This window comes from Chrysochloris asiatica, unplaced genomic scaffold, assembly GCF_000296735.1.
Source record: "Chrysochloris asiatica unplaced genomic scaffold, ChrAsi1.0 scaffold00090, whole genome shotgun sequence".
Classification (NCBI taxonomy): domain Eukaryota; kingdom Metazoa; phylum Chordata; class Mammalia; order Afrosoricida; family Chrysochloridae; genus Chrysochloris; species Chrysochloris asiatica.
The window spans coordinates 1,397,660-1,420,395 of NW_006408608.1; the positions used below are offsets into that span (position 1 = coordinate 1,397,660).

At 48.7% G+C, this 22,736-nt stretch overlaps 1 protein-coding gene across 3 annotated transcripts in view; it reads right to left on the bottom strand.

The window, feature by feature from the left end:
* Nucleotides 1-267: 267 nt before the first annotated feature.
* The window catches only part of PAX7 (paired box 7), a 127,669-nt gene continuing 105,200 nt past the window's right edge, over nucleotides 268-22,736 (bottom strand). For 2 of the 3 annotated variants that reach the window (XM_006866334.1, XM_006866333.1), the window contains 2 exons: nucleotides 10,254-10,500; nucleotides 373-488 (listed from right to left, as the gene is read on the bottom strand). In XM_006866334.1, coding sequence (XP_006866396.1) covers nucleotides 373-488; nucleotides 10,254-10,500 — 363 coding nt within the window. Of the gene's footprint in view, nucleotides 489-10,253; nucleotides 10,501-22,736 lie in introns of all 3 variants that reach the window. The other variant, XM_006866332.1, reaches the window with a different exon arrangement.

The window sequence follows — 22,736 nt, forward strand, 5'->3', positions numbered from 1 at the left end:
AGCACCCACTGTAGTCAAGTGTAGCAGGCTCCAGGGTCCTAGTCTCAGGCATGATCATCTTCTGGATGCCCACAGTGCCTTATTCAGGGTGAGCTTCCTGTCTCCATGCCTTTAGATGACACAGAGGTCACAAAAGGTGGTGAAGCATTTAGCCTGACGAGAAAGCTTCCAGGGAGAGACTCTAGGGGGCGCTCTGGGTCCCTCACCACAGTGAATGGACACACTGACTGCACCTCTTCAGAGGGCTGGTATGAGAAGGGAATGGGTCTTCTTTCCTGGCCTCTTGGGACCCCAGAGGGATGAGGGGACTGAGGTTAGGGGTCATTAAGAGTGCAGCTGGGGCTTGGGCTGGGGCAAGTCACCCCAGAGACCCTAGTAGGCCTGGCCAGTTTCCACGGGCAGGAGTCCCAGCACGGCGGAGTGCTCCCCGAGTTTCATGCGACGCTGTGTGGAAAGGCTCACGTTTTTGGCCAGGTAATCAACAGCAGCTGAAAAAAAGAGAGAAACGGCTAGAAATGATGGTTGTTTTTGTCTATTCTTTCATCCACCACACATCCGTATATCCATCCCTCCACCCGTCACTCCATCCATCCATCCACCTATCCATTCATCCACCCATCTGTGTCTATCCATCTCTTCACAAACTTCCTTCTCTTACCTTCTATCTAATCATTCAGAAAATATTTAGTAAACACTTATTTGCCTAGTGTTCTTACAGGTTCTGTAGGAAGCTACTGAGTGTGTATATACATTGTTGGGTGAAGTAAATTTAGTCTACTTTCCAGCAGGACCTCTGCAGAGCTCCACTCTGAAGGGCATCTGGTGAGTCCTACTTAGCCTAGATACTGAGCACAGGATCCTCATACCCTGCTGGACTTGGAACCCAGCTTGTGGAAGAGACAAAGCAAGATCCTTGGCTCAAAATGCCAAAGCAGTTTTTGCAGGTGAATGAGAGGTTCAGCAAGGAGGAACCAGGACCCTGATATGCAAGGATCTGAGATCTATGGCCCTGGTCAGTTCTGGTCCCCCGAGGAGAGGAACACTGGAAACAAGGCTATCCATGAGGTAGTAACCAACACTCACATGAGCAGTAGTTGCACATATACATGTGCACGTGTGTGAGCTGTGTGCACCTGTGCAAGCATTCAAACAGTGGGAATGACTGTGATGTACAGGTACACAGTGTATGCAGGTGAGTTCTCCCCAGAGCAGAATGTGTTTATGTGTGTGTGTATGAGCATGTACAGATGTGTCGTCTCTAAACTTATGGTTGCCTAAGGCCAGAGTAGAAATCAGCATTGACTAAATGACTTGATCGGCATGTGACCAAGACCTCATAAGGCACGACGATGCCTCCTAAGCTGGATTTGCTGCTAAAGCTACAATGACCTCCAGGGACTCCAGGATGCAAAGGAGAGGGGAAGATGGACAGAGCACAGGACTGGGCACCATGAGGCTTAGCCCTGTACCCCCTCTGTTACTCACCCACAGAAAGACTCAGTAACACTCTACATATTTCTCCAAGGATGGAGGGTCCTGCCTAGGGCAAGTGAGTGGGGTCAGGAAGTGATGGCCATGACCACAGGGTGAGGCCCAGGGAAGTGAGCAGGACCAGTAACTGAGGTACGTTGTTAAGTGCTGTCTAGTTGGTTCTGACTCACAGCGACCCTATATAGGATTTCCAAGGTGGGTTTGAAATGCTGACCTTGTGGTTAGCAGTCCAGTGCTGATCCCACAGCGCCATACAAGGAACCATGGGAGACTGCTTTTACCTAGAGGTTCAAAGGACCTAAGTTCAAATCGTGCACATTTGTTAGCTGTGTGATTTGAGCCCATCTCACTTTGTCTGTAAAATGGGGATATGAATAGCACCTACCATGAAGAGATGGTGTGAGGATTAAATGAGATACTACACATCAAGTAGTCAGTACTGTGCCTGGCACATGGTGCACTTAATAAGCAGCAGTGTTATGTTGTAGGGTCAGCACTGGACTGCTAACCACAAGGTTGGAGATTCAAATCCAGCAGCCACTCTTTGGAAATCCTACACAGGGTCATTTTGAGTCAAAACTGACTTGATGGCCCCTCACAACAACAGCAACAAAGCAGTAGGGTCTTAGGATTGGGATATGGTAACAAATATGACACTTGGTGGGAGCCAGGGGGCAAAAGAACAAGGAAAGAGGTGCCTCTGGAGTCTTCAAGCACCACCTGCTTGAGCAAATGAACCATGTGACCTCTCTTGGTCTGTTACTTCATCTGTAAAGAGCAAAGATGTCAGCTTGAGGACTAAGGTGCACCTGACTCCAAGCCACAGTATTGTCAATTGCCTCTTAGGCATTGAAAGTTGAACAATGAATCAGGAAGAGTGAATAAGAATGGTTGTATTTGAATTGTTGGTGAAGAATATTGAATGTACCATAGGCTATGAGAAGAACAAATAACTCTACCTTGAAAAAATACTGCCAGAACTACTTCCTAGAGTCAAGGATGGCAAGATTTTATCTCATGTATTTTGGACATGAGCTCTGGTAGTGTAGTGGTTACGAATCGGGCTGCGAACCTTAAGGTCAGCAGTTCGAAACTACCAGCCGCTCCGCGGGAGAAAGATGAGGCTTTCTACTCCCGTAAAGATTTACACCCTCGGAAACCCTGTACAGGGTCGCTATGGGTCGGACCCGACTCGACGGCACTTAACAACAACAACAACAACAACAATTTTGGACATGTTATCAGGAGCAACCAAGACCCTGGTGAAAGCCATCATGCTTGGTAAAGGAGAAGGTCCGTGAAAAAGAGGATGACCCTCAGTGTGATGAGTTGATACAGTGGCAGCAGCAATGGGCTCAGATATAGCAATGATTGTGAAGAGAACACAGGTCCAGGCAATGTTTGGTTCTGTTGTGCATAGTGTCACTATGAGCCAACTTGATAACTCCTAACAACACCAAAATGAGGAGAACAAAATCCAGTCTGCCTCAAAGTGCTGCTGTGAGGATCCAATGATCTCATTCGCTGTCCTTTAAGGTGCTCAGTACAGAGGTTTCAGGGATTACTCCCATAGATTCCTAAAAGACATGCAAATGTTCTGGAGTCTCTTTGGGGTGTCTGGATCCCTAGTTGCTGACAAGAGTGGGTGACAAGAGTCACATGATGCCTGCCTAGGGTCTGAGCAGAGCCTCCAGTGTGCTGCCAGTATCCTTCAGAGGTCACACAGACTCTAGCCTCGCAGTTGGTGGGTCATGTGGTCAGGCCCCTTATGCTGGGTGGGGGCAGGGGACATCTCCCCATGTGTGACCTTGAGGAGACTCTGCAGCTCTGGCCGTAACACTTTCTGCTACCTGCTTAGAGCCAGTTTTACCTGTGCTTCAGGTATCCTCTGGAGACTACCTGACTAGGAAGCAGGAACCCATACTTGCCAAGAGCTTGCTCTAGGCCAGTCCCATTTGTCTAAGCACTTTATGTAAATTATCTCATTGAATTTTCACAACTCTATGGAGTTGGCAAGAAACCAAGGGTCTGAGATTGTATAACTTGAAAGTCTCCTAAGTTGTACAACCAGGATTCAAACCCAGGAAGTTGGATGGCAGCTCTGAGCCGGCCCCTACAAGCTTTGCCCTGCAACTTCCTTTAGAACAGTCTCTTATATCTGCACATCACTTTGGAGTGTATGACGCAGTCTACCCCTCCAGGTAACCCTGTGCTGTAGCTGAAAGAACTGACTCGGTATAGTAACCATGGAAACAGCACAATGATCTCTGTACAGAGGTCATTCCTACATGCTTGATGGACATTAGCTCATTTCATTCTTTCAACAGCTTCAGGCTTTAGGCTCTCTTGTTCCCATTTTACAAATGTGGAGACTGAGGCACAGGAAGATTGATGGCCCAGAATCATGAACTACCCAGGACAGAAGGTCCTGAATGTGCCCCACTTGTACCCCTACCTGTGCTGTGTGTCTCCTTTCATCCCTCCCAAATAGCAGTTCATGCTCTAGCCCATAGCAGGTGCTTACCCAAGCTTCATCAAGGTGGGTAAGGAAACTCCAAGAAGCCAAAGTTTACCAATGACCTAACCAACTTCGAGGGCACCCCACAGGCTGCAGCGCCTGCCCCTTTCCCTTCCCGGGGCCAGCGAGGGCCGGGTTGTGACATTTCTCATGAAGGCCTCTGTCAATGGCCCTCCCTGTCCCTCTATCTCTCCAAGTCTCCCCTCCTCTGCCTCGTGCCCGCTCCTGGGCTCTAAACATCTCAAATTAGATTAATCGGGAGTTGGCAGGAGCTGTGGCAGCGATGCCAACCAGTAAACAAATCTCAGCCGTCAGTGCCTCGTCAGCCCACGGCCCCAGAGGAGGGCCCTTCTAGACACAAATTCTTATTAGACTTGTCAGATCTATTAAAATTCTTTTCACACTTCTGCGTTCTATCAGCCCCATCATTAGTACGGCCCTGGCCTCTGGGAACACTGGGGCCATATTAATCTACTCTGTGCCCAGTCCCTGCCCCCCTGACCCCACCCCCACTCCCAGGGATGGGGAGAGATGGACAGATGGACAGAAGGTGGCCACAAGTAGAAAAGGAAGGTATGACAGTCCCTGGGAAGATGAGAGGCCTGGGGACAGGAGGTAAACTCGGCTGCTGAAGAGTTTTGCCCACGTGTACTCTCCCTGCACACCTGGGACTGTGGTCCTCTCAGGGTAGCATTGTAGGTGTGACTAGGTACACGCCAGTGCATACAGCTAGGTGACTTTGGACAGGTAACTTCTCCTAGATCTCATTTCCACATTTGCCAAATGGGAATAGTCATGCACACTGCACAGGGTGGCTGTGCGGTGCAAGATCCTTAAGATGCACACTGCACAGGGTGGCTGTGCGGTGCAAGATGCTTAAGAAGCTCGCTCCGTCCTTCATACACATTCATGTTGTTTGTATTGATATCGTGAAGCCACGTGTTAGGAATTGAATTGTGTTCCTCCAAAATATGCATGAAGACCCTAATCCCTATACCTGTAAATATGACCCTATTTGGAAATATTCGTGTTCTTTTTTCATGTTAATGGGATTATATGAGTATAGGGTGGGTCCTAAACCTAATCACTTCTGAGTTATAAAAAGAGCAGAACACACACAGAGACCCACAAGACGGAAGATGTTATAGGATGACAGACACACGTGGAGATGCATCTTCAGACTCAGACACTCCCAGGACGCTGCCCTGGCGAGGCAGATGATCAAAGGAGTCCTGGTGTGGTGCTGTAGGATCAACACTGGACTGCAAACTTCAAGGCTGGAGGTTCAAACCCACCAGTAACTCCTTAGGAACCCTACACAGTGTTGCTATGAGTTGGAACTGACTCAACAGCACTGAAGAACAATCAGAAGCTGAAATAGGCAAGGACTCCTCCTAAGAGCTTTTTTTCGGCCAAAATGTATAACATTATTCACAGGCCATATGAAATTATTGACTTAAAAATTAGTCTGCTGAGGGAGAGGGGCTGTGTGCTGATGGCAGGGGGGCAGGCCTGTGGGGTGTACACTTTGGCTGTTTGATGTTGTATGAAGGGGACTGTAATCATTGCAGTGAAATGAAATAAGATAGGAAGAAGGTAAAACTGATGTTCTCCCATGTAAACCCACATAATTCACACTAAAAACTTAAAAAAAAATTAGCGTGCTATATTTGGTCAAACACTTAACTAACTCACCCCTACTGTGATGGCTGGAACTTCGGTTGTCTTGGGAGGACCAGACCAAATGATTTAGAAGGCTTTATGTGGCCCTCGGGCTAGCAGTTCCCTATGCCTGCCTCAGAGCCACACTCTGAATCTGGGCTGCTAACCTCCTGAGCTGTGAGAAAATAAATTTCTTTTCTTTAAAGCTAGCCCCTTGGGGTATTTTTGTTTGTTACGACTGCAGTAAGTAACTAAAGTACCGTGGGTATACACACATGACGGGATGCTCACATACCAATCAGTCTCTGTGTGTGCAGCTCTTCAGGTATAGGTGCAAGAGAAGTAGTGGTGGTTATATGCCATGGAGTCGGTTCCGACTCATAGTGACCCTGTACAGGGTTTCTAAGGCTGTAAGTCTTTACAGGAGCAGAAAGCCTCACCTTTCTCCTGCAGAACAGCTGGTAGTTTCGAACTGCTGACCTTGAGGTTCGCAGCCCCATTCGTAACAACTACGCTACCAGAGCTCCTTGCAAGAGAAGTAGTGAGTGTGCATTCATATGAGACTACAAAGGTGGTAAGGTTACTCTGGCGGAGGCAAGTGTGTATCATTACTGGGGGCTTGCACAAATCTGTGTTTGGATCAAAAGTGAACTGGCTACTATTCACCTACTGTGAGACCTTGGAAAAGTGACTTAGCCTTTCTGAGTCTTAAGTTTTGTGTCTGTAAACCCAAACCGAAAAGCAAACCCACTGGCACTGAGTTGATTCCAACTCCTAGAAATCCTCTAATGACCCTATAGGATTAAGTGCTCATCAGGTTCTCAAGGCTGTAAATCTTTCTGAAGCCAACTGACACATCTTTCTCCCTAGGAGAAACTGCCCACCTTCAGGTTAGCAGGCAAATGCTTTAACTGCTGAACCACCAGATCTGTGTTGCATCCTGGGAGCAATACTAACCCTAGGGAACAGTTCTACTGTGTAACATGTGGGGTTGCCATGAGTTGGAATCGCCACTGGCAGTGAGTTTGGGTTTGGTTTTGGAGAACTGCATGGAATGAGGAGTGTGCATTTTGCCCAGTGCCCAGCACAGGAGTCCTTAGTAAGTGTATCCTGAGGGACTGGGAGGCCCTGAACACTGGACTCACAGACGGGGACAGAGGGGTGGCACATGGACTGTGGGGCCGAGTCACTGGGTGTACTCAGTGGCCCATGGTCATAGGAAAGGTGCTTAGTGGGAACAGGACACATCAGAATGTCAAAGGTGATACAGTGAAACTTGTGAGAGCCAGAACTCAATGGGACTGCCTTGCTTTTCCAAGTCTTGTAGGTTTCTTTCTTTGACAGCATGCAGTCTTACCACTTTCCTACTGCTCATTTTAGTGGAAAATACTTGAGTTGTTTTTTTTTCTTTCTCTGACAGATTTTTGCCTTATACAGGTTCCAGGTTTTTCTGGTTTTATGGTACAGTGAGAGGGTTTTGAGATCACGGAGTCCAATCCCAGGGTCCCCATTTCACAGGTAGTAAGACTGAGGCTCAGAGAGGCACGGTAGGTGACTTGCTTACACTAATTGTTTACAGAGGAGCAAACTTTTTTCTCACCTCTCCCAGTCCAATGTGGGAACCTCTATAGGGGTGGGAAGGTATCTTAGTTGTCTACTGCTGCTATAAACAGAAAGGCCATAGTGAGGGGCTTTAACAAACAGGAATATATTTCCTCACAGTTTAAAAAGCTGGAAGTCTCAATTCCGGTGCCAGCTTGAGAGGAAAAGTGGCACCTCTTTAGCTTTTGCTTCCTGGTTCGTTGGAGATTTCCCAAGTGGCTTGGCATCTCTCTCACCCCATCATTGCTTGTATCATCTCTTTCATATCTCAGAAGATATTGACTCAAGACACACCCTACACTAATCCCGTCACATTAACATAACAAAGACAGTCTATCCCAAATGGGATTATAACCACAGGCATGGAGGGTAGGATTTACAACACATATTTGGGGGGACATAATTCAAAACACATCAGATGGGTCTGTGCTGAGGTTTCCTCTGGGAAGGGCTGGAGCAATGTGGCCTAGGAAGAGCTCTGGGCTGTCCCAGGAAGTATGGGGAAGTAGGGAAGCAGGGATGGAGTTGGATGGGGAACAAGAGGAGAAAGATGAAGGCAGGGAAGAGGGAGGGAGGAGAAGAGGACACTGCTCTGGTTTTGGCTTTTCTCAAGCAAAGGGGAACAAACACTCCTTTCTCGCCTCCTGGGCCCTTCCCTTTTGATGCCCCCCTCTCCTGCTGGCCCCTGTGCTGGCTTTGGGGTTAATTTTATTTCCGAGTTGGGCAGGCACCCCTAGAGCAGGGCACAGGGCTCCGGGTGTGACTAACGCCTGCCCCAGGCCCACGGCTGCCGCCGCCAGAGTCACTCTCCAATCTTTATCAAGAGCATGTGTGTCCTGCTCCACGCCTGGGAACATGGCCTGGGTCAGGGGGTTGCTTGGGCTCCTCTGGAAAAACTTCCATGCAGCTGTGTGCAGCCTGCTCTCACTCATACATGTATACATGTGTTGTGTTACATGTTGTTGTTAAGTGTCATCAAGTCACTTCCAAGTCATAGCTATGTGGTGGCTTTGAACTGCTGACCTTGTGGTTCAAAGTCCAGTGCTGATTCCACAGTGCCACATCATTTTGCTCCCTGTGCAAATATGCTCATACACATTTGAACACTTAGACACACCATATGTGCCTGGGCATATGCATAGCTATGTACACAGCCACACCTGTGCACATGCTCAAACATACACAACCCCACATTGACACATGTGCACATATATTACACATGTCCACATATACACATGTTTACCCCAAACCACACACAACCGTGCACACAGACACACTCACACATACATCTACACATACATCTACATCTATACACAATCACATGTATGTACTAAAGATATCTACACTGTGATATGTGCACAGCACATAGGTTAGACACACAAATCACATGCATAGCCACACTCACCCATTTGTTCACACCTGATTCACATTTAAATGCACTTTGCGTACATTATAGTCACTTACACTCACATGCTAAGGTATCCAAATACACGTATATCTACATGTATGCAGGCACACAGTATGCTCACTTATACCCACACATGTGTGAATAATCAGATACTATACTCACATGCACCTCCTCACACATTTACACACATGTACATGTACTCAACTATGCACAAAAATGCACACACTAAGAACTGTATACCGAAATATGCAGACCCAGAGTGTTCACACAAGATACTCACAGACACAAGAAATCATGAACTATAGCATATTTGTCATATATGTACATACTCACATGTGTACATGCACACATGCAAACACGCACATGCATAGGAAGGGGCTATGCTCACAGCTGGGAGGTGGCGGCCGGCACAGCTGGCCCTCATTTAGCTGTGGAGGCCAAGGTCATGGGAGGAGGAATGGGCTGGGGAGGGGGTCAGGAAGCCGAGGTCAGGGAGGCCAGGCCAGAGTGGCGGCTGGGGGAGAGGATGTCCTAAGGCTTAAAGGTCCCCCCCTCGACACACGCCTTCTGATTAGTTTGACACCAGCAGGTGAGGCTTTTGGCGGGAGGCGGGCCAGGAGGGAAGCTGACCTCGGGTGACCTCGGGCTCCCTGCCTGCCCTGCTGCTGGCCGCATCAACACTGGCCAGAGGCTGGGTCTGGGCTTGCCTTGTCCAGCCTTTGGTCTGAGGGTCTGCCACCCAAGGCAAGATTCCAAGAGGAGGGTAGCTGGGTGGGGACATGAGACCAGCTTGGAGGTTAGGGAAACCAAGGCTGATGGGGCGGAGTGGGGGTTGGGTAGAGGGAAGAGGGCTCAAACAGGCTTTTCCACCCCCAGGGGTGGGAGAGCAGGATGCCTAAGGCTGTTCTGTCCAGTGGGGTAGCCACTAGCCACACACAGCTACTGAGCATGTGGAAGATGCTTAGTGCGACTGAGAAATCAAAGGTTTCCATTTTACTTAATTTAATCTCATTAGTATTTAAAAGCTCATTCAATCTAACTACTTTCTATTAGAAAACTTTTCATTATGTTTGGAACACCTTGGGTATGTGAATCTACTTTTCATTTAAAATTTTCTGAAATTTAAATACAGAGCAAGTTATTCTCGATGAAAATTATGATCCAAATTAAAATGTGCTGTCAGTGCCAAATACACACTAGGTTTCAAATACTTAGGACAAAAATAGGAACGTGAACTATCTCAACATTTATATGGATGGCATTTAACATGGGGTAAATGAAACAAGTTCATAAAAAGCACTCTGCTGGTTTCTTTCTACCTTTAAAATGTAGCTGCTAGAAGCATTTTTGTATTTGTAGTTGGCATTCTATTTCTTTGGGACATTTTATTTCTAAGGGGCCTGGCCAGGTGGTTATCTGGATTTAAGACTCTTAGGTGAACTTCTCATCCTTTCTGGGCCTCAGTTTTTGGGTCTGTAAAATGGGCACCCTCACCCAACACTGCCTTGCACCTCTCTTCAAATCACCAGGAGGCCCTTGGACAGGGGCAGGGATGGGGCAGTTAGCACTCACTCTGACCATACTGGCCATACTGGTAGCCAGCCACAGGGTCCACGCTGTAGCCGGTAGTGCTGTAGGTGGGTGGACAGTAGGACTGGGAGGTGGGCAGGCTGTCTCCCGGCTTGATGGAGTCTGCTCGCTGGCTGCAGCTGGCGGAGATGGAAGAGGCTGAGTCCAGGCCCCCGTGCAGCGGGGAGATGGAGAAGTCCGCCTGTGGCTGTGGTGGTACAGCGCTGGGGTTACTCAGAATGCTCATCACCTGTGGGGAGAGACAGTCAGTGACAGGCTAGCCGGCAGGGCTGGGGAAAGGATGGCCCTGCACAGGCCTTAGCTGGAGTTGCTCCCTCAAGGTTTGTGTAGCATCGAGATCCTCAGTGTACCTGGCTTTGAGTGCCCTTGTAGGTAAGATGTTGTTGTTGTTGTTGTCAGGTGCCATCGAGTTGGAACCGACTCATAGTGACCCCATGCACAACAGAACGAAACAATGTCCAATCCTGGGCCAACCTCACTACCACTGCCACACTTGAGTCCATCAATGATGCCACCTGGCTGATCCATGTCGTTGGGAGTCTTCCTCTTTTTCTCTGATCCTCCACCTTACCCATAGGTAAGATACTGGCATGGTTTCTCCTGGTCAGGTCCTGACCCATGAAACTATGAGTCGGTTGTTGTTGTTTAATCCCATGGAGTAAATTTTGACTCTTATTAGTCTGTGTGATGTAGCAGAATTGCCCCATAGAGTTTTGTAGACTAGAATCTTTACAGGAGCAGATAGCCGGGTCTTTGGCCATAGAACCACAGGGTGAGTTTGAACTGCCAATGTTTGAGTTAGCAGCCAAGTGCTTCATCACTGTACCACCAGGGCATGTTCACCTCCATATCCCCGTGGCCTGGCTCTAAGAGGTACCCGGCGTCTTTCTGCTGAATGAATGAATGAATGAATGCAAGCATGAGTGAGTGAATGAATGAGCTCATTAGCTAATGATGCCTCTCCTATGCAACAGGAAGCTTCCCAAGGATATAAAAATTGTGCCTTCTCTATCAGACTGGGATGCTCCCATTCTCAAACACAAAGGTAAGACTCGGGTGTGTGGTACTTTACCCCACTTTCCTGGGCTAGGCTTGCCTCACTCTCGGATTCTTGCTTCTACTGCTCTAAAACACATGGCCAGTGTTTCCAGAGAGCCTCCCGGGGCCTTTCTCTGATCCTGCCAGATCCCAGCCTATAAACTATAATCCGGCCTATCACCATTGCCCTCTTCCCTGCTTCCTGGTGCCAATTCCTAGGCTGGTTCCTGGTGTTGGTTCTTTTGCGTGTTCACTTATTCATTCATCAAGCATGCACTGATGGCAGCTCTGGTCCCAAGCCTCAGACAGGGCCCTGGGACTTCAGAGGAGAGGCATAGTCCCTGCTGACCCTCAAAGTGCTGGTCTTGAGGGGTGGGAGCAGCAACAGCAAGATATGGAGTCAGGAGGGGTGTGATGAAGGCAGCTCAGGGGTTTTAGGAGAGCACAAGCCCAGGCTGACAGTTCAGGGAGGCTGCAGAGGAGGAAGCATTGATGTTTAGCTCTCCAGGACAGAGGGCTCAGAGCACAAGGCAGCACGGGATTCCTGCTGAATACAGAGGACAGGAGGGAGAGGTGGGTCCTGCCTGCCTTTGCAGACCTGACCTGCTGGATCCAGGGCCCTGGCAACTACCCTGGTGATGCTGCCTTTTATGGAGGCTGGCTCAGCGTGCCCAGTGAGGACAGCTTTGATGGTAGTCTGTCCAACATCATGTTAAAGAATCACACCACCTTTAGTGCTCTTCAATTTCCCCATCTCCCAGGTCTCTGAGCAAGATCCTGGGTAGCGTAAGCAGTTTTGGTCAGCTGCTAATCTAAAGGCTGGTGGTTCAAACCCACCTGATGGTCTGCTTCCATGAAGACACTGTGTATAAGGAAGATCATAGAAGAAATGATGCATTTGATTTAGGGTGTTGGGGAAGAATATTAAATGTACCAAACAAATCTGTGTTGGAAGAAGTTCAGCTAGAATGTTCCTTAGAAGTCAGCATGGCAAAACTTTGTCTCTCATACTTTGGACATATCCCTATCCCTAGAAAAGGACATCATGCTTAACAAAATGGAGGGTCAGTGAAAAATAGGAAGACTCCCAATGGATTGACACAAGGACAGCAGTAATGAACTCAAACGTAACAAGTGTGAGGATGGCCCAGGACCGGGCAGTGTTTCATTCTGCTGTACATAGGGTTGATATGAGTTAGAGTGAACTCAATGGCACCTAAAACCAACAACAAGAAGACACCTTGTGAAAAATTTCATCTTCCCATGTTGATTTGTCCTTGCCTTGACATTGTGACATGACTAGGGTCAAGGGAATGGCTTGTGGAATGGGGTCAAGGTCAGGGAATCAGGCCACTGAAAGATGCTGAGCCTCTGCCACTCAAATCTCCCCTGAGTCCCAGTCCTGAGGAACTACGAAGAGAACGGTAGCTAACCCAGAGTGGAGCTGGAGGATGAGCTGAGAAGAGCCAGTGCACTGAGTCTTGGGCCAACCCTGTGCTCAGGCAGAAGCAGCCGGACTCTCCTCATCTTGTCTCTTCCCTTCCACCTACTGTCTCTCTCCTCTTAGTGTTAGCACATGTAATCTAATCCAGTCAGAGTCCTTCTTCAGTGTGGGGCAGAGCTAGGATGCCTATTTCTCAGATGAAGAAACTGAGGCCAAAGGGCAGAGACTTCCCCAAATCTTCCAGCAGGTCTGTAAGGAAGCAGAGTCCAGAATCCAGTGTCCAGATTGCCTGCTAACTTTACCTGGGCTGCTAAGGTCCCACAGCTGGTTCTTTCTGAAAGTCCTGATTAGAGTCTCCCCTCACTGCTCCTGTGCTCACTGTCCCCAGCCCTAAGACCACCCCTCCTCCATCCCTTCACTTGCCTACCCTTCCCAGGACCAGAGGCAGGGGTCCTGCTGGGCTGTGGGGCTGCCACTGACTGGTCTTGGTCTCCACTGCAGCTGGTGGGATCTAGGTGGGACTGAATGGTGTATCCGCCCCGTCAAGGTGGGAAGGACAAGCAGGAGCAGGTTTGTGAGGAGGAAGCGGATTGACAAAATTTGGACTGTTTTGGGCAATGGTGCTTTCTTAGGGACCAGGGTCTCCAAAACCCTTAGGTCTCCCAAACTCCCTCTGTGTGAACTGAGCTTTGTCATGGTAGGGTCAGCTGTACACGTACGGATGGTGGTGGGAAGGAAAGTGAGGAGAGAGGGAGGTTAGACAATGAACTTGTTGCTTACTGACTGGGAAGGAACCCAGGGCAGACTGTAGAATCTAGTTCTGCCCCAGGGGTTAAGAGACCTGGGTTTATTACCATCAGGGTTGCATATAGGATGTGATAGGTTGCCAGTCAGGTTTTCGATCTGGAACTTTCTATCTAAATTAGGAAAGTCACCTACCATTCCTCCCCCCTCTCCCCCCCATTAATACTGCTCTTCCTTCAAAGAAGTTTTGGATCCTAAGATCATCAGACTTAGGGGCCCAAGGAAAACAAGCAGGGCCATGTTTCACTTCCTTCTGAAAGACACGTTTGTGGAGGAGACTCTTGGGAGGGTTTGTCCGCTCTGGTAGGACCCCACTACGATCCTTCCCTTTTGTACATCACTTAGATGTAAAGCTCAGAAGGGACAGATGGGTAGGGGAAACTGATGCCAAGATTTGGGGGGTCATTATGAAGAGGAAAAGAGTGCTTTGGGGAAAGGATGGATGGGTTTGTTGTTGTTGTTAAGGGCCATTGAGTCGGTTCCAACCCATAGTGACCCTCTATAGGTCTGAGGAGCAGCTGGTGAGTTTGAACCTCTGATTTTGCAGTGCAAACCGACTTTGCAGTTCAGGGCATTAACCCACATTGCCATACCAGGATGGATGGGTAGGGGAGGCAATTAGGGAGAAGAAGAGGGTGATGGGCTAAGGCTGTGCACAGACTCTGCATGGACCCTCACTCTAGAGTTGTTGGTAGCTGCTCAGTACCTTGCAGATTAATAGGGCAAAGGCTTCTCATGGTCTGGCCTCTACTTGCCTTCCAAACTTCTACCCATTCCTGCCTCACTTAGTCATGTTCACCCATACATTTATATGGCTGGCAGCTTACGGATACTTCTAGACTGTGAGCTCTTTGAAGGTTAAGATACACATGGTGCATCATCTTTGTAGCCCAGGAGGCTTACTTAGTGCCTGCTTGTTGTTGTTGTTGTTGTTGTTGTTGTTGTTAAGTGCCATGGAGTCTGTCCCGACTCATAGAGACCCCGCATAGGGTTTCTGAGGAGCGGCTGGTGAGTTCGAACAAGCCCTGGTAAATTCATGCATATTCATTTAGCAAATATTCATGGGATCTCTACTCTGCCAGACACTGTGTGAGTCATTAGAGACACAGAGATGAACAATACCAAGTCCATGCTCTCCCGGAGCTATCAGTTTAGTGAAGGAGGCTGACAAACAAGTGAGTGAATGCATGATATAATTTCCTATACTGAGAAGTGCGATGAGGAAAATTGAGGGGGTAGTTGAGGAAATAAGGTAAGACCTCCCCAAAGACTGAGAAAAACCAGCTATGGGAAGATATGGCAGAAGAGCTTTTCAGACTGAGGAATCAGTAAGTGCAAAGGCCCTGAGGTGGGAGTATGCCCAGCAAGTTTAAGACACTGCAAGGTGAGCATGAAGAGTGAAAACCCTGGGAGCTGTAAGTCCTCCTAGAATCCTCTGTTGGAAGGGGTTTGTATGGTGCCTGGTGGCTCAGGAGGTCTTGGACCCTGCACCACCAACAGACAGCTCGGAAACTGCTCGGGCCAGGGAGATTTTCCTGTAATGGGATTTGCTCAATGGGAATTGCCCTGGAACATCAAATCAAATCCACATCTGGGATAGGTGTGACTAGGGGTGCACAGCATCTGCTGACTCTCTCCCAGGGTCCTGGGAGGCCTGTGGATCAAAGGTTCCCCACTTCTTCCAACCCTTTGTCTCGAGACAGGACAGCTTTAAAGCAAAAGGGACAGGACCCAAGTGAAGAGAGGTGGGAGCAGAACTCATACTGAGAGAAGACCCACAGACCTTAAGCTAACCCATTGGTTATGCCACTGAATTCTCATGCAAATGGGCTTCCATTGTCCCATTCTGCAGATGGGGACATTGAGGCACAGTGAAATGAGAAAGTTCACCAATGTCACGTAGAGTTAGACTTTGAACCTATGTCTCCCTGACCCCTAGCTGTGTTCCTTTTTTGAAAACAAACTGGAGGAGAGGCTCTTTTCCAACCTCCAGGTACAGTGCCCCCAGGTCAAGGTAGCCCAGCCCCTCATCCAGCAGACCTGGTACTGCTAGGTCCTCATCCTGGGAAGCAGGAAAAGCTTGCCCAGGGTTGGGGGCCCACAAACTTTTGAACTTGAGGAAGTCCTGGGTCTGCTGTGGTAATCCACCCCCCTCAAGAATGCTAAGGCCTCTCTCCCGGTGGGTTTTACTTTTTTCCCCGGTGACCTTGCTTTCACTAATGTATTACTTCTTGGTGCGTTACCGTTACTAACTCAAAATCAATACCGACCTCCACATCTGTAAGGTTTTATCTGAAGGCAAATCTCTGGGCTGTCCATCAGACTGACTGACAGCCGTCCCTTCCTCTCCTTTCCTGCCCCCCACCCACCGCCCTTGCCCCCCGCCCGGCCCCCAGCCCCTTCCTCTCCCTCTGCTCCAAATCAGTCCCAGCCTGGGCCAGACTAAATCAATAAGGGCCGACCGCACCCTCCCTTCCGCCCGCTGGGGAGATGCGGGCTGGTTTCGGGGGTGGGGGCGCAAGATCCCCGTGCCAACCCCTCTTCCACAGCCTTTGCTCACTGCCCCTCCCCCGGACGCACGCCGGCGCTCTCCCCTACTTTAAAAGAAGGGGATGGGAAAAATGTAATTAATTCCCTCCGTTCCTGAGCTGGCCCGAGGGCCTGGGACTGAGGAGGCTGAGCTGGGAGATCTGCACTCTCTGTGATAACCGAACGTGGCTTTGGGAGCGTGGCTGCAATTAGAAGTGATGATCGCCATCATCCGGCTCTGTGGCAGGGTTCTGGGTGTGTGGGTGGGGGCACAGCAGGGTGCAGAGGGGAGAGGGAACCGCAGAGGCCAGAGACTGGTGAGGTCTAGAGATGGGATAGAGGCTCGAATCAGTCCAAGGGCAGGTGAGGTCAGGATGGTGGGGTCTGGAGATGGGAAGGGGGTTGGAATCAGCCCAAGGACGAGGACCATAAGGCAAGTCCAGAAGCCCCACTCCCATTGCCTGAGGGGATGTTGAGGCCCTGAGAAGGGGTGTGGTTTCACAAGCACACCTGACAGTCACTGCTCAGAGTGGAGGAGGGGTATGAAAGTAACTATGTTAGCATTCAAGCTCTGTGGTGACTGGCTGTGAATCAGGACAAATTTTCTAACCTTTAACCTTTCTGTGCCTCAATCTTCTCATCTGTACTATGGGAATGATGATATATTGTAGCATACTGGGTCATGAGTTGGGCTGCTAACCCCAAGGTCAGCAGTTCGAATCTACCAGTTACTCCATGGGAGAAAGATGAAACTTTCTGCTTCCTGTAAAGATTTACAGCTTCAGAACAAGGTCTCCATGAGTCAGAACCATCTAAACAGTACATACCTACCACTGCCACCTATAGGGTAATTGTAAAGATTAAGTGAATCAGTACACATAAGATGCTTTAATCAGTACCTGGTACCCCCATTATTTGTTCTCAGTTCTAGCTCTCCTCTTCTCTCCTTCCCACCCTCCTCCTCTTCTCCTGGTCTGAAGAAGGGTGGAGGAGAGGAGTGGGGGTGGGGAAATGGTCCCTTGAGGGACACTCATGGAAGACTCATCTCCTCCTCCCAAGAAGCCCGGTGTACAGTAGGCACTTTCTGAATGGGTAAGTGTTCCAGCTCCATGTATAAGGCAGGCCTGCAGGCTGGAAGAGAGGCTCAGCTGTGAGTCTCAGGTGCTGTTTCACCATCAACAAGTCAAACTCACTCTCAGGCTGCAATGTGCTCATGGAGGTGGCATTCCAGGAGCTCAGGGACCCTAGTGAATCTGTGAAGTTTCCAAACCTAGACCTAGTGAGGCCAGGAATTCACACCCCTACACATTCTCCCCACCGTGCACACTGCATAGGGCAGCCCACACCTACACACAGTTCACACCTGAATCCAGGAAGATGAGATGACGCAAAACACCTTCTGTCTGGAGCACCAAAGTGCTTTTTATCAAAAATCATGACATCCTTGATACTGCACACCTACTTTTCTTATACTCATCAAATACACACTTACACACAAACATGCCAAAATGCACACATGGAACACATGTACACACAAACATGCCCACACAGAACACACTTACACACAAGCATACCTAAATGCACACACAGAATACATTTACATAAAGCATACCTAAACATACACACAGAACACACTTACACACAAGCATGCCTAAATGCACACACAGAATACACTTACATAAAGCTTGCCTAAGTGTACACACAGAACACACTAACACACAAGCATGTCCAAATGCACACACAGAATACATTTACATAAAGCATACCTAAACATACACACAGAACACACTTACACACAAGCATACCTAAATGCACACACAGAATACATTTACATAAAGCATACCTAAACATACACAGAACTCACTAACATACAAGCATGCCCAAATGCACACACGGAACTCATTTATACACAAATATGCCCACACAGAACACACTTACACACAAGTATGCCCAAATGCTCACACAGAATACAAGCATGCCTAAGCATACACACGGAACACGCTTATACACAAGCACACCCAAATGCACACACGGAACACACATATACATAAACATGCCCAAATGTGCAAACAGAATACACTTACATACAAGCATGCCCAAATGCGCACAGGGAACACACGTACATACAAGTATGCCTAAATGTACACACTGAGCACACTTATACACAAGCATGCCCAAATGCACACACAGAACACAGTTACAAACAAACATATCCAAAATGAACACAGAGAACACACAAGCATGCCCAAATGCATGCATGGAACATACTTACACATAAACATGTACAAATGCACACATGGAACATACTTACAGAGAAGCATGCTCAAGTGCACAGAAGGAACACACTTATACACAAGCATGCCCAAATGCACACACTGAACACACTTACACACAAGCATGCCCAAACACACACAGCAGGCACACACACAAACATGTCCAAACACACAAACGGGACACACATACACACAAACATGTCCAAATGCACATGTGGAACACACACACAAGCATGCCCAAGCACACACACATGCACACACACACATGCACAATCATGTCCAAATGCACAAAGGAAAACTGGGAGGCACCTTGGAGAATGCCTCCTTTTCACAGATGGGGAACCTGAGACTCTGAGTGGGGGAGTGATTTGCACAAGTCACCCAGTAAACTAATGGAGGTGACACAGTACATATCCACTCCCTCCTGCCTTAGTCCTGATTTTCACTGTACCAAAGGACCCAGCAACTTGGCACCAAGAGCACTTTTGTCTTCAAGCCTGAGATTCCACTCCAGCCCTGCTCCACCATCTGGCTAATTCACCCGCTTCCAGAATAGGGGAGAAATGGGTGTGTTGGGGCTGCCTGTACCCACTGTTAGGGAGAGAAGAGAGGGAATGCAACATTTGCAGGAACCGAATGAAACATATCTTGAGGAACTAAGGACTGTTCCCTAGAGGCCTGGGTCCTGGAGTCCATCTCTGTGTTCAGGTGGCCCTCTGGGAACAGGCTGACGCTAGGGACACTGCATGGGAAGAGGGATGCTCCACTAGGCTTTGTCCACTCAATCTCTTGCCTGCCCATTGGAATCACGTGGGGAGTTTTTTAAATGCGGATTTTTAAATGTGATTCTGAGTTAGCTGGTCTGAAAGTCTAGACGTCAGGATCCTGAAAAGCTCCCCAGGTGATCCTAGTATGCAGCCACATTTGAGAAGCACTGCTTTAAAGTCACTACAGTTATTGTGGACACACACATACACACAACTGCCTATCCATACCCATGTGGGCAAAGACATAGGCATGCACTGAAAAGACACTAAACACATGCCCATGCAAATAGGAATGCACATTGCATTATACAGACCTGCTAACATGAACACGGCAAAGACTGATAGACACAATAAACTTCACATACACACACACACTCCATCCACACACTTCCCAGATGAGCATATGCAGGCAAGCAGACCCCTACACACACACACACACACACACACACACACACACACACACCGCACGCACGCATACCCGTAGCCTCACAACTCCACTTCCAGTGCCAGCTCCGAATACAAGCCTACTACAACGTGCTCATATTCACCCTCCTCCACCCCCCCCAATGGACACCTAGACACACATCACACAAATACACCCCCGCCCTTCCTGCTGCCTGTCCCCAGCTCCACGCTGGGATTAGTGCAAGCGAGAAATCACCCACCCAGGCAGCCGGCCACCCCCACTCCCATCTCTCAGCTAAGAGGATCTGGGCCCCCTCCCTTGCTCTGCCCCCTGTGGACAGCGGTAATGGGCTTCTTCGGGTGCTGACTTGGAGCTTCCAAACAAGATTTCCTGCAAGTCTCCCTCCCCTGCCCCCTCTGTGCTTTCCGTCTCTCTGCCTTAGCCCTCACTCTCCACCCCTCCATCACCAATGTCTCACACAGCCAGAAGAGCGAGCTCCCCTTCCACATCCCACTTCCCTCGCCCCGCCCCTTTGCCCCCTTGCCAAGTCCCTTTCCCTCTCATTCATCACCACCCAGCCCTCCTGAAGGCTTTTCCAAGCCTGGTGATTGCCATTCACTTGCACAGAGTGCCTTACCATTTACTAAGCATTTCCCTGTAAGCCTCATACTGGCTCTATGGAACACTGCTATCCCATTTTTCAGATTGAGGAAACTGATGCTTAGCAGCTTTCCCAGTATCACATAGGGAACAAGTAGAAGGATCAGAGCACGAACCTACAACTCTAGTCCAGTGCTCTTGCTCTGGGTCAGGACGTGGTTTTCACTTATGATGATGCTGAATCATTCACTAGCTATGTGTATGTGTGTGTATACAGGTAGAGGTACTGCATATGTGTGCCTATGTGATATTACGTGCATACCAGTGTGTATGTCTGAGTACTGCATGTGAATATTGTGTGTATGTATACATGTGTGCATCTGGTATGCATATGCATGCATGTTCACATGGTAGTGTGTGCATGTAAGCATTGCATTGTGTGTGTATTATATGTGTGCTCATGTGTGAATACCATGCACTGTTATTTGTGCATTGTGAATACTGTGTGTGTATACACATGCATGTGTACATGGGGATATTATAGGTGAGTATTGCATGTAAGTATTGTGTGTGCATGCATGAGTATTGTGTGTGTGTGTGTGCATGCATGTGACTACTGTGTTTGTGTATTTGTGTATGCCCACTAATTGATGCTCTCACTGAGTGTACAGACTGATGTTCCGAAGGGACTTGATTTGGTCATTGTCTCGGATCTCTGGCCAGGGTGGAGGCTACCTCCTCCAATCCCACCAGGTGATCTCTTCCTCCTACATGGGAAGTCAACATCTCACACCCGAAAAGATTCAAGAGGCAGATCTGGCTTGATTGAAAATGAAAGGGGACTGGGGCAGGGGATGGGTAATTTCTGAAATTTTAGCATGAGGAATTCAGTTAAGACTCTGATAAGAACTTCCTCATTCGTCGGGGGTAGGAGCGGGGGTGGATTCTGAAGACCTGTGAACTCTCACTTGATGCAAAGAAAATGTTCAGCTTTAATATGGCCCTGGTGTGGCGCCATAGGATAAGCACTCGACCTCAAGGTTGGTTTGAACAGCAAGGTTGGTGGTTCAAACTCACCAGCCGCTTCTCAAAAACCCTACACAGGATTGCTATGAGTTTGAATCAGCTCAATGGCACTTAACAACAACAAAATGTGGCCCAACCTTCTTCCCTGGGCACAGGCTGCCCTAACTCTGGACAATGAATGCTCTCCTGCAGTCCTTTTATCTTTGGATTCAGCTAGGAACTTCTTGGGGACAGATCTGGTATCTTATTCCCAGTGCCTAGCACATAGTAGGTATCCAACAAACATTAGTTGAGTGAGTGAATGAATGAGTGAGGGAATGAATGAATTTATCTGTTTACCCCTAGCACAGAGTCAGTTCAATGAAATGAATGACTGAGGAGTTGGTAATGCACCATAACTTTCCTCAACTGTGTCCTTGAGGGCTTAGCTAAAGAATGTCTGAAAGTAGGGTGGGGCTGGGGGTTGAACAGAATAATTTACCACTCATTGTCCAAGAAGTTAAAGATTCTCTGACACAGACACACACATTTTCAATGGTTGGTCTACAAGATACCAACCTCCAAATACATGGAAACATCTAGAAATATCTGGAAACACTGAAAGCAAGTGGGTTTTGGCTGTCCTCTTCTTGGATGTATCTTGAGTTGGCATCGTTAGAGGGTGTCTGTGCCAGGATGGATACAAGGGTTCCAGACCCTTGGTGGGTGCTGGAGTTGGAGAGGTACCTCAGGACTCAGAGACCATCTCAGATAGTGAGATAAATGGCGGACAGGGGATTAGACTCAGAGCAGCAGCAAAACTGGGGAAGGAAGGGGCCGATCGCCAGGAAAGATATGACTATTTAAAGATAATGATTGCATAAATTTAATTAGCACACTTTCACGCGGCAAATGGCCGTTTTGTAATTAATGTATCTGGCCTTACTAAGCATGAAAGATCCCATCTCCTCCCCCTCCCCTCTGCGCCCCCCTCCCCTGCGGCCCTAATGAAAGACAGAGAACAAGTGACAGAAACAGTTTGTCAGCGGCTCCAGGTGTCAGGGCCCTAATTGGCCGAGCTGAGGGGAGGAGAGGGAGGCAGGAGGGGGAAGGGGGAGGGAGGGGGCTCCCTCAGCTAAGGCCCCATCCCAGGCTGGGAGAGGAGAAGGAAGGGGAAGACAAGGCTCCCAGTCTGCCTGGTGTGTGTGTGTGTGTGTGGGTCTCCTTCAGTAATTGCTGGAGACGAGGACGCAGAGTGGCTGTGGCAGGAACTGAGTGGTGGCAGGGAAGCCTCGTTAGTACCTGGGCAGACAATCTGGCACATATCACAATGCGTTAAGGATTCACAGCCATGATAGTTCCAGCCAACCCCCACTTCCTATTCTATGGGGCCAATTCCCTCAAGTCAGAGGAAGGCAGGGAGGGGGGCAGAGAAGGGGAAGCCTCAGTTTCCTCATCTATAAAATGACCCCTGGTTATTGAGAGGTTTAAATAGAAAACTGATGACTACAGTCAGTTATTAAGTACTCCTGGTGTGGTGGTGTGGGTTAATGTGCCAGACTGCAAAGTCGTTTGAACTGCAAGGGCAGCGGTTCAAGC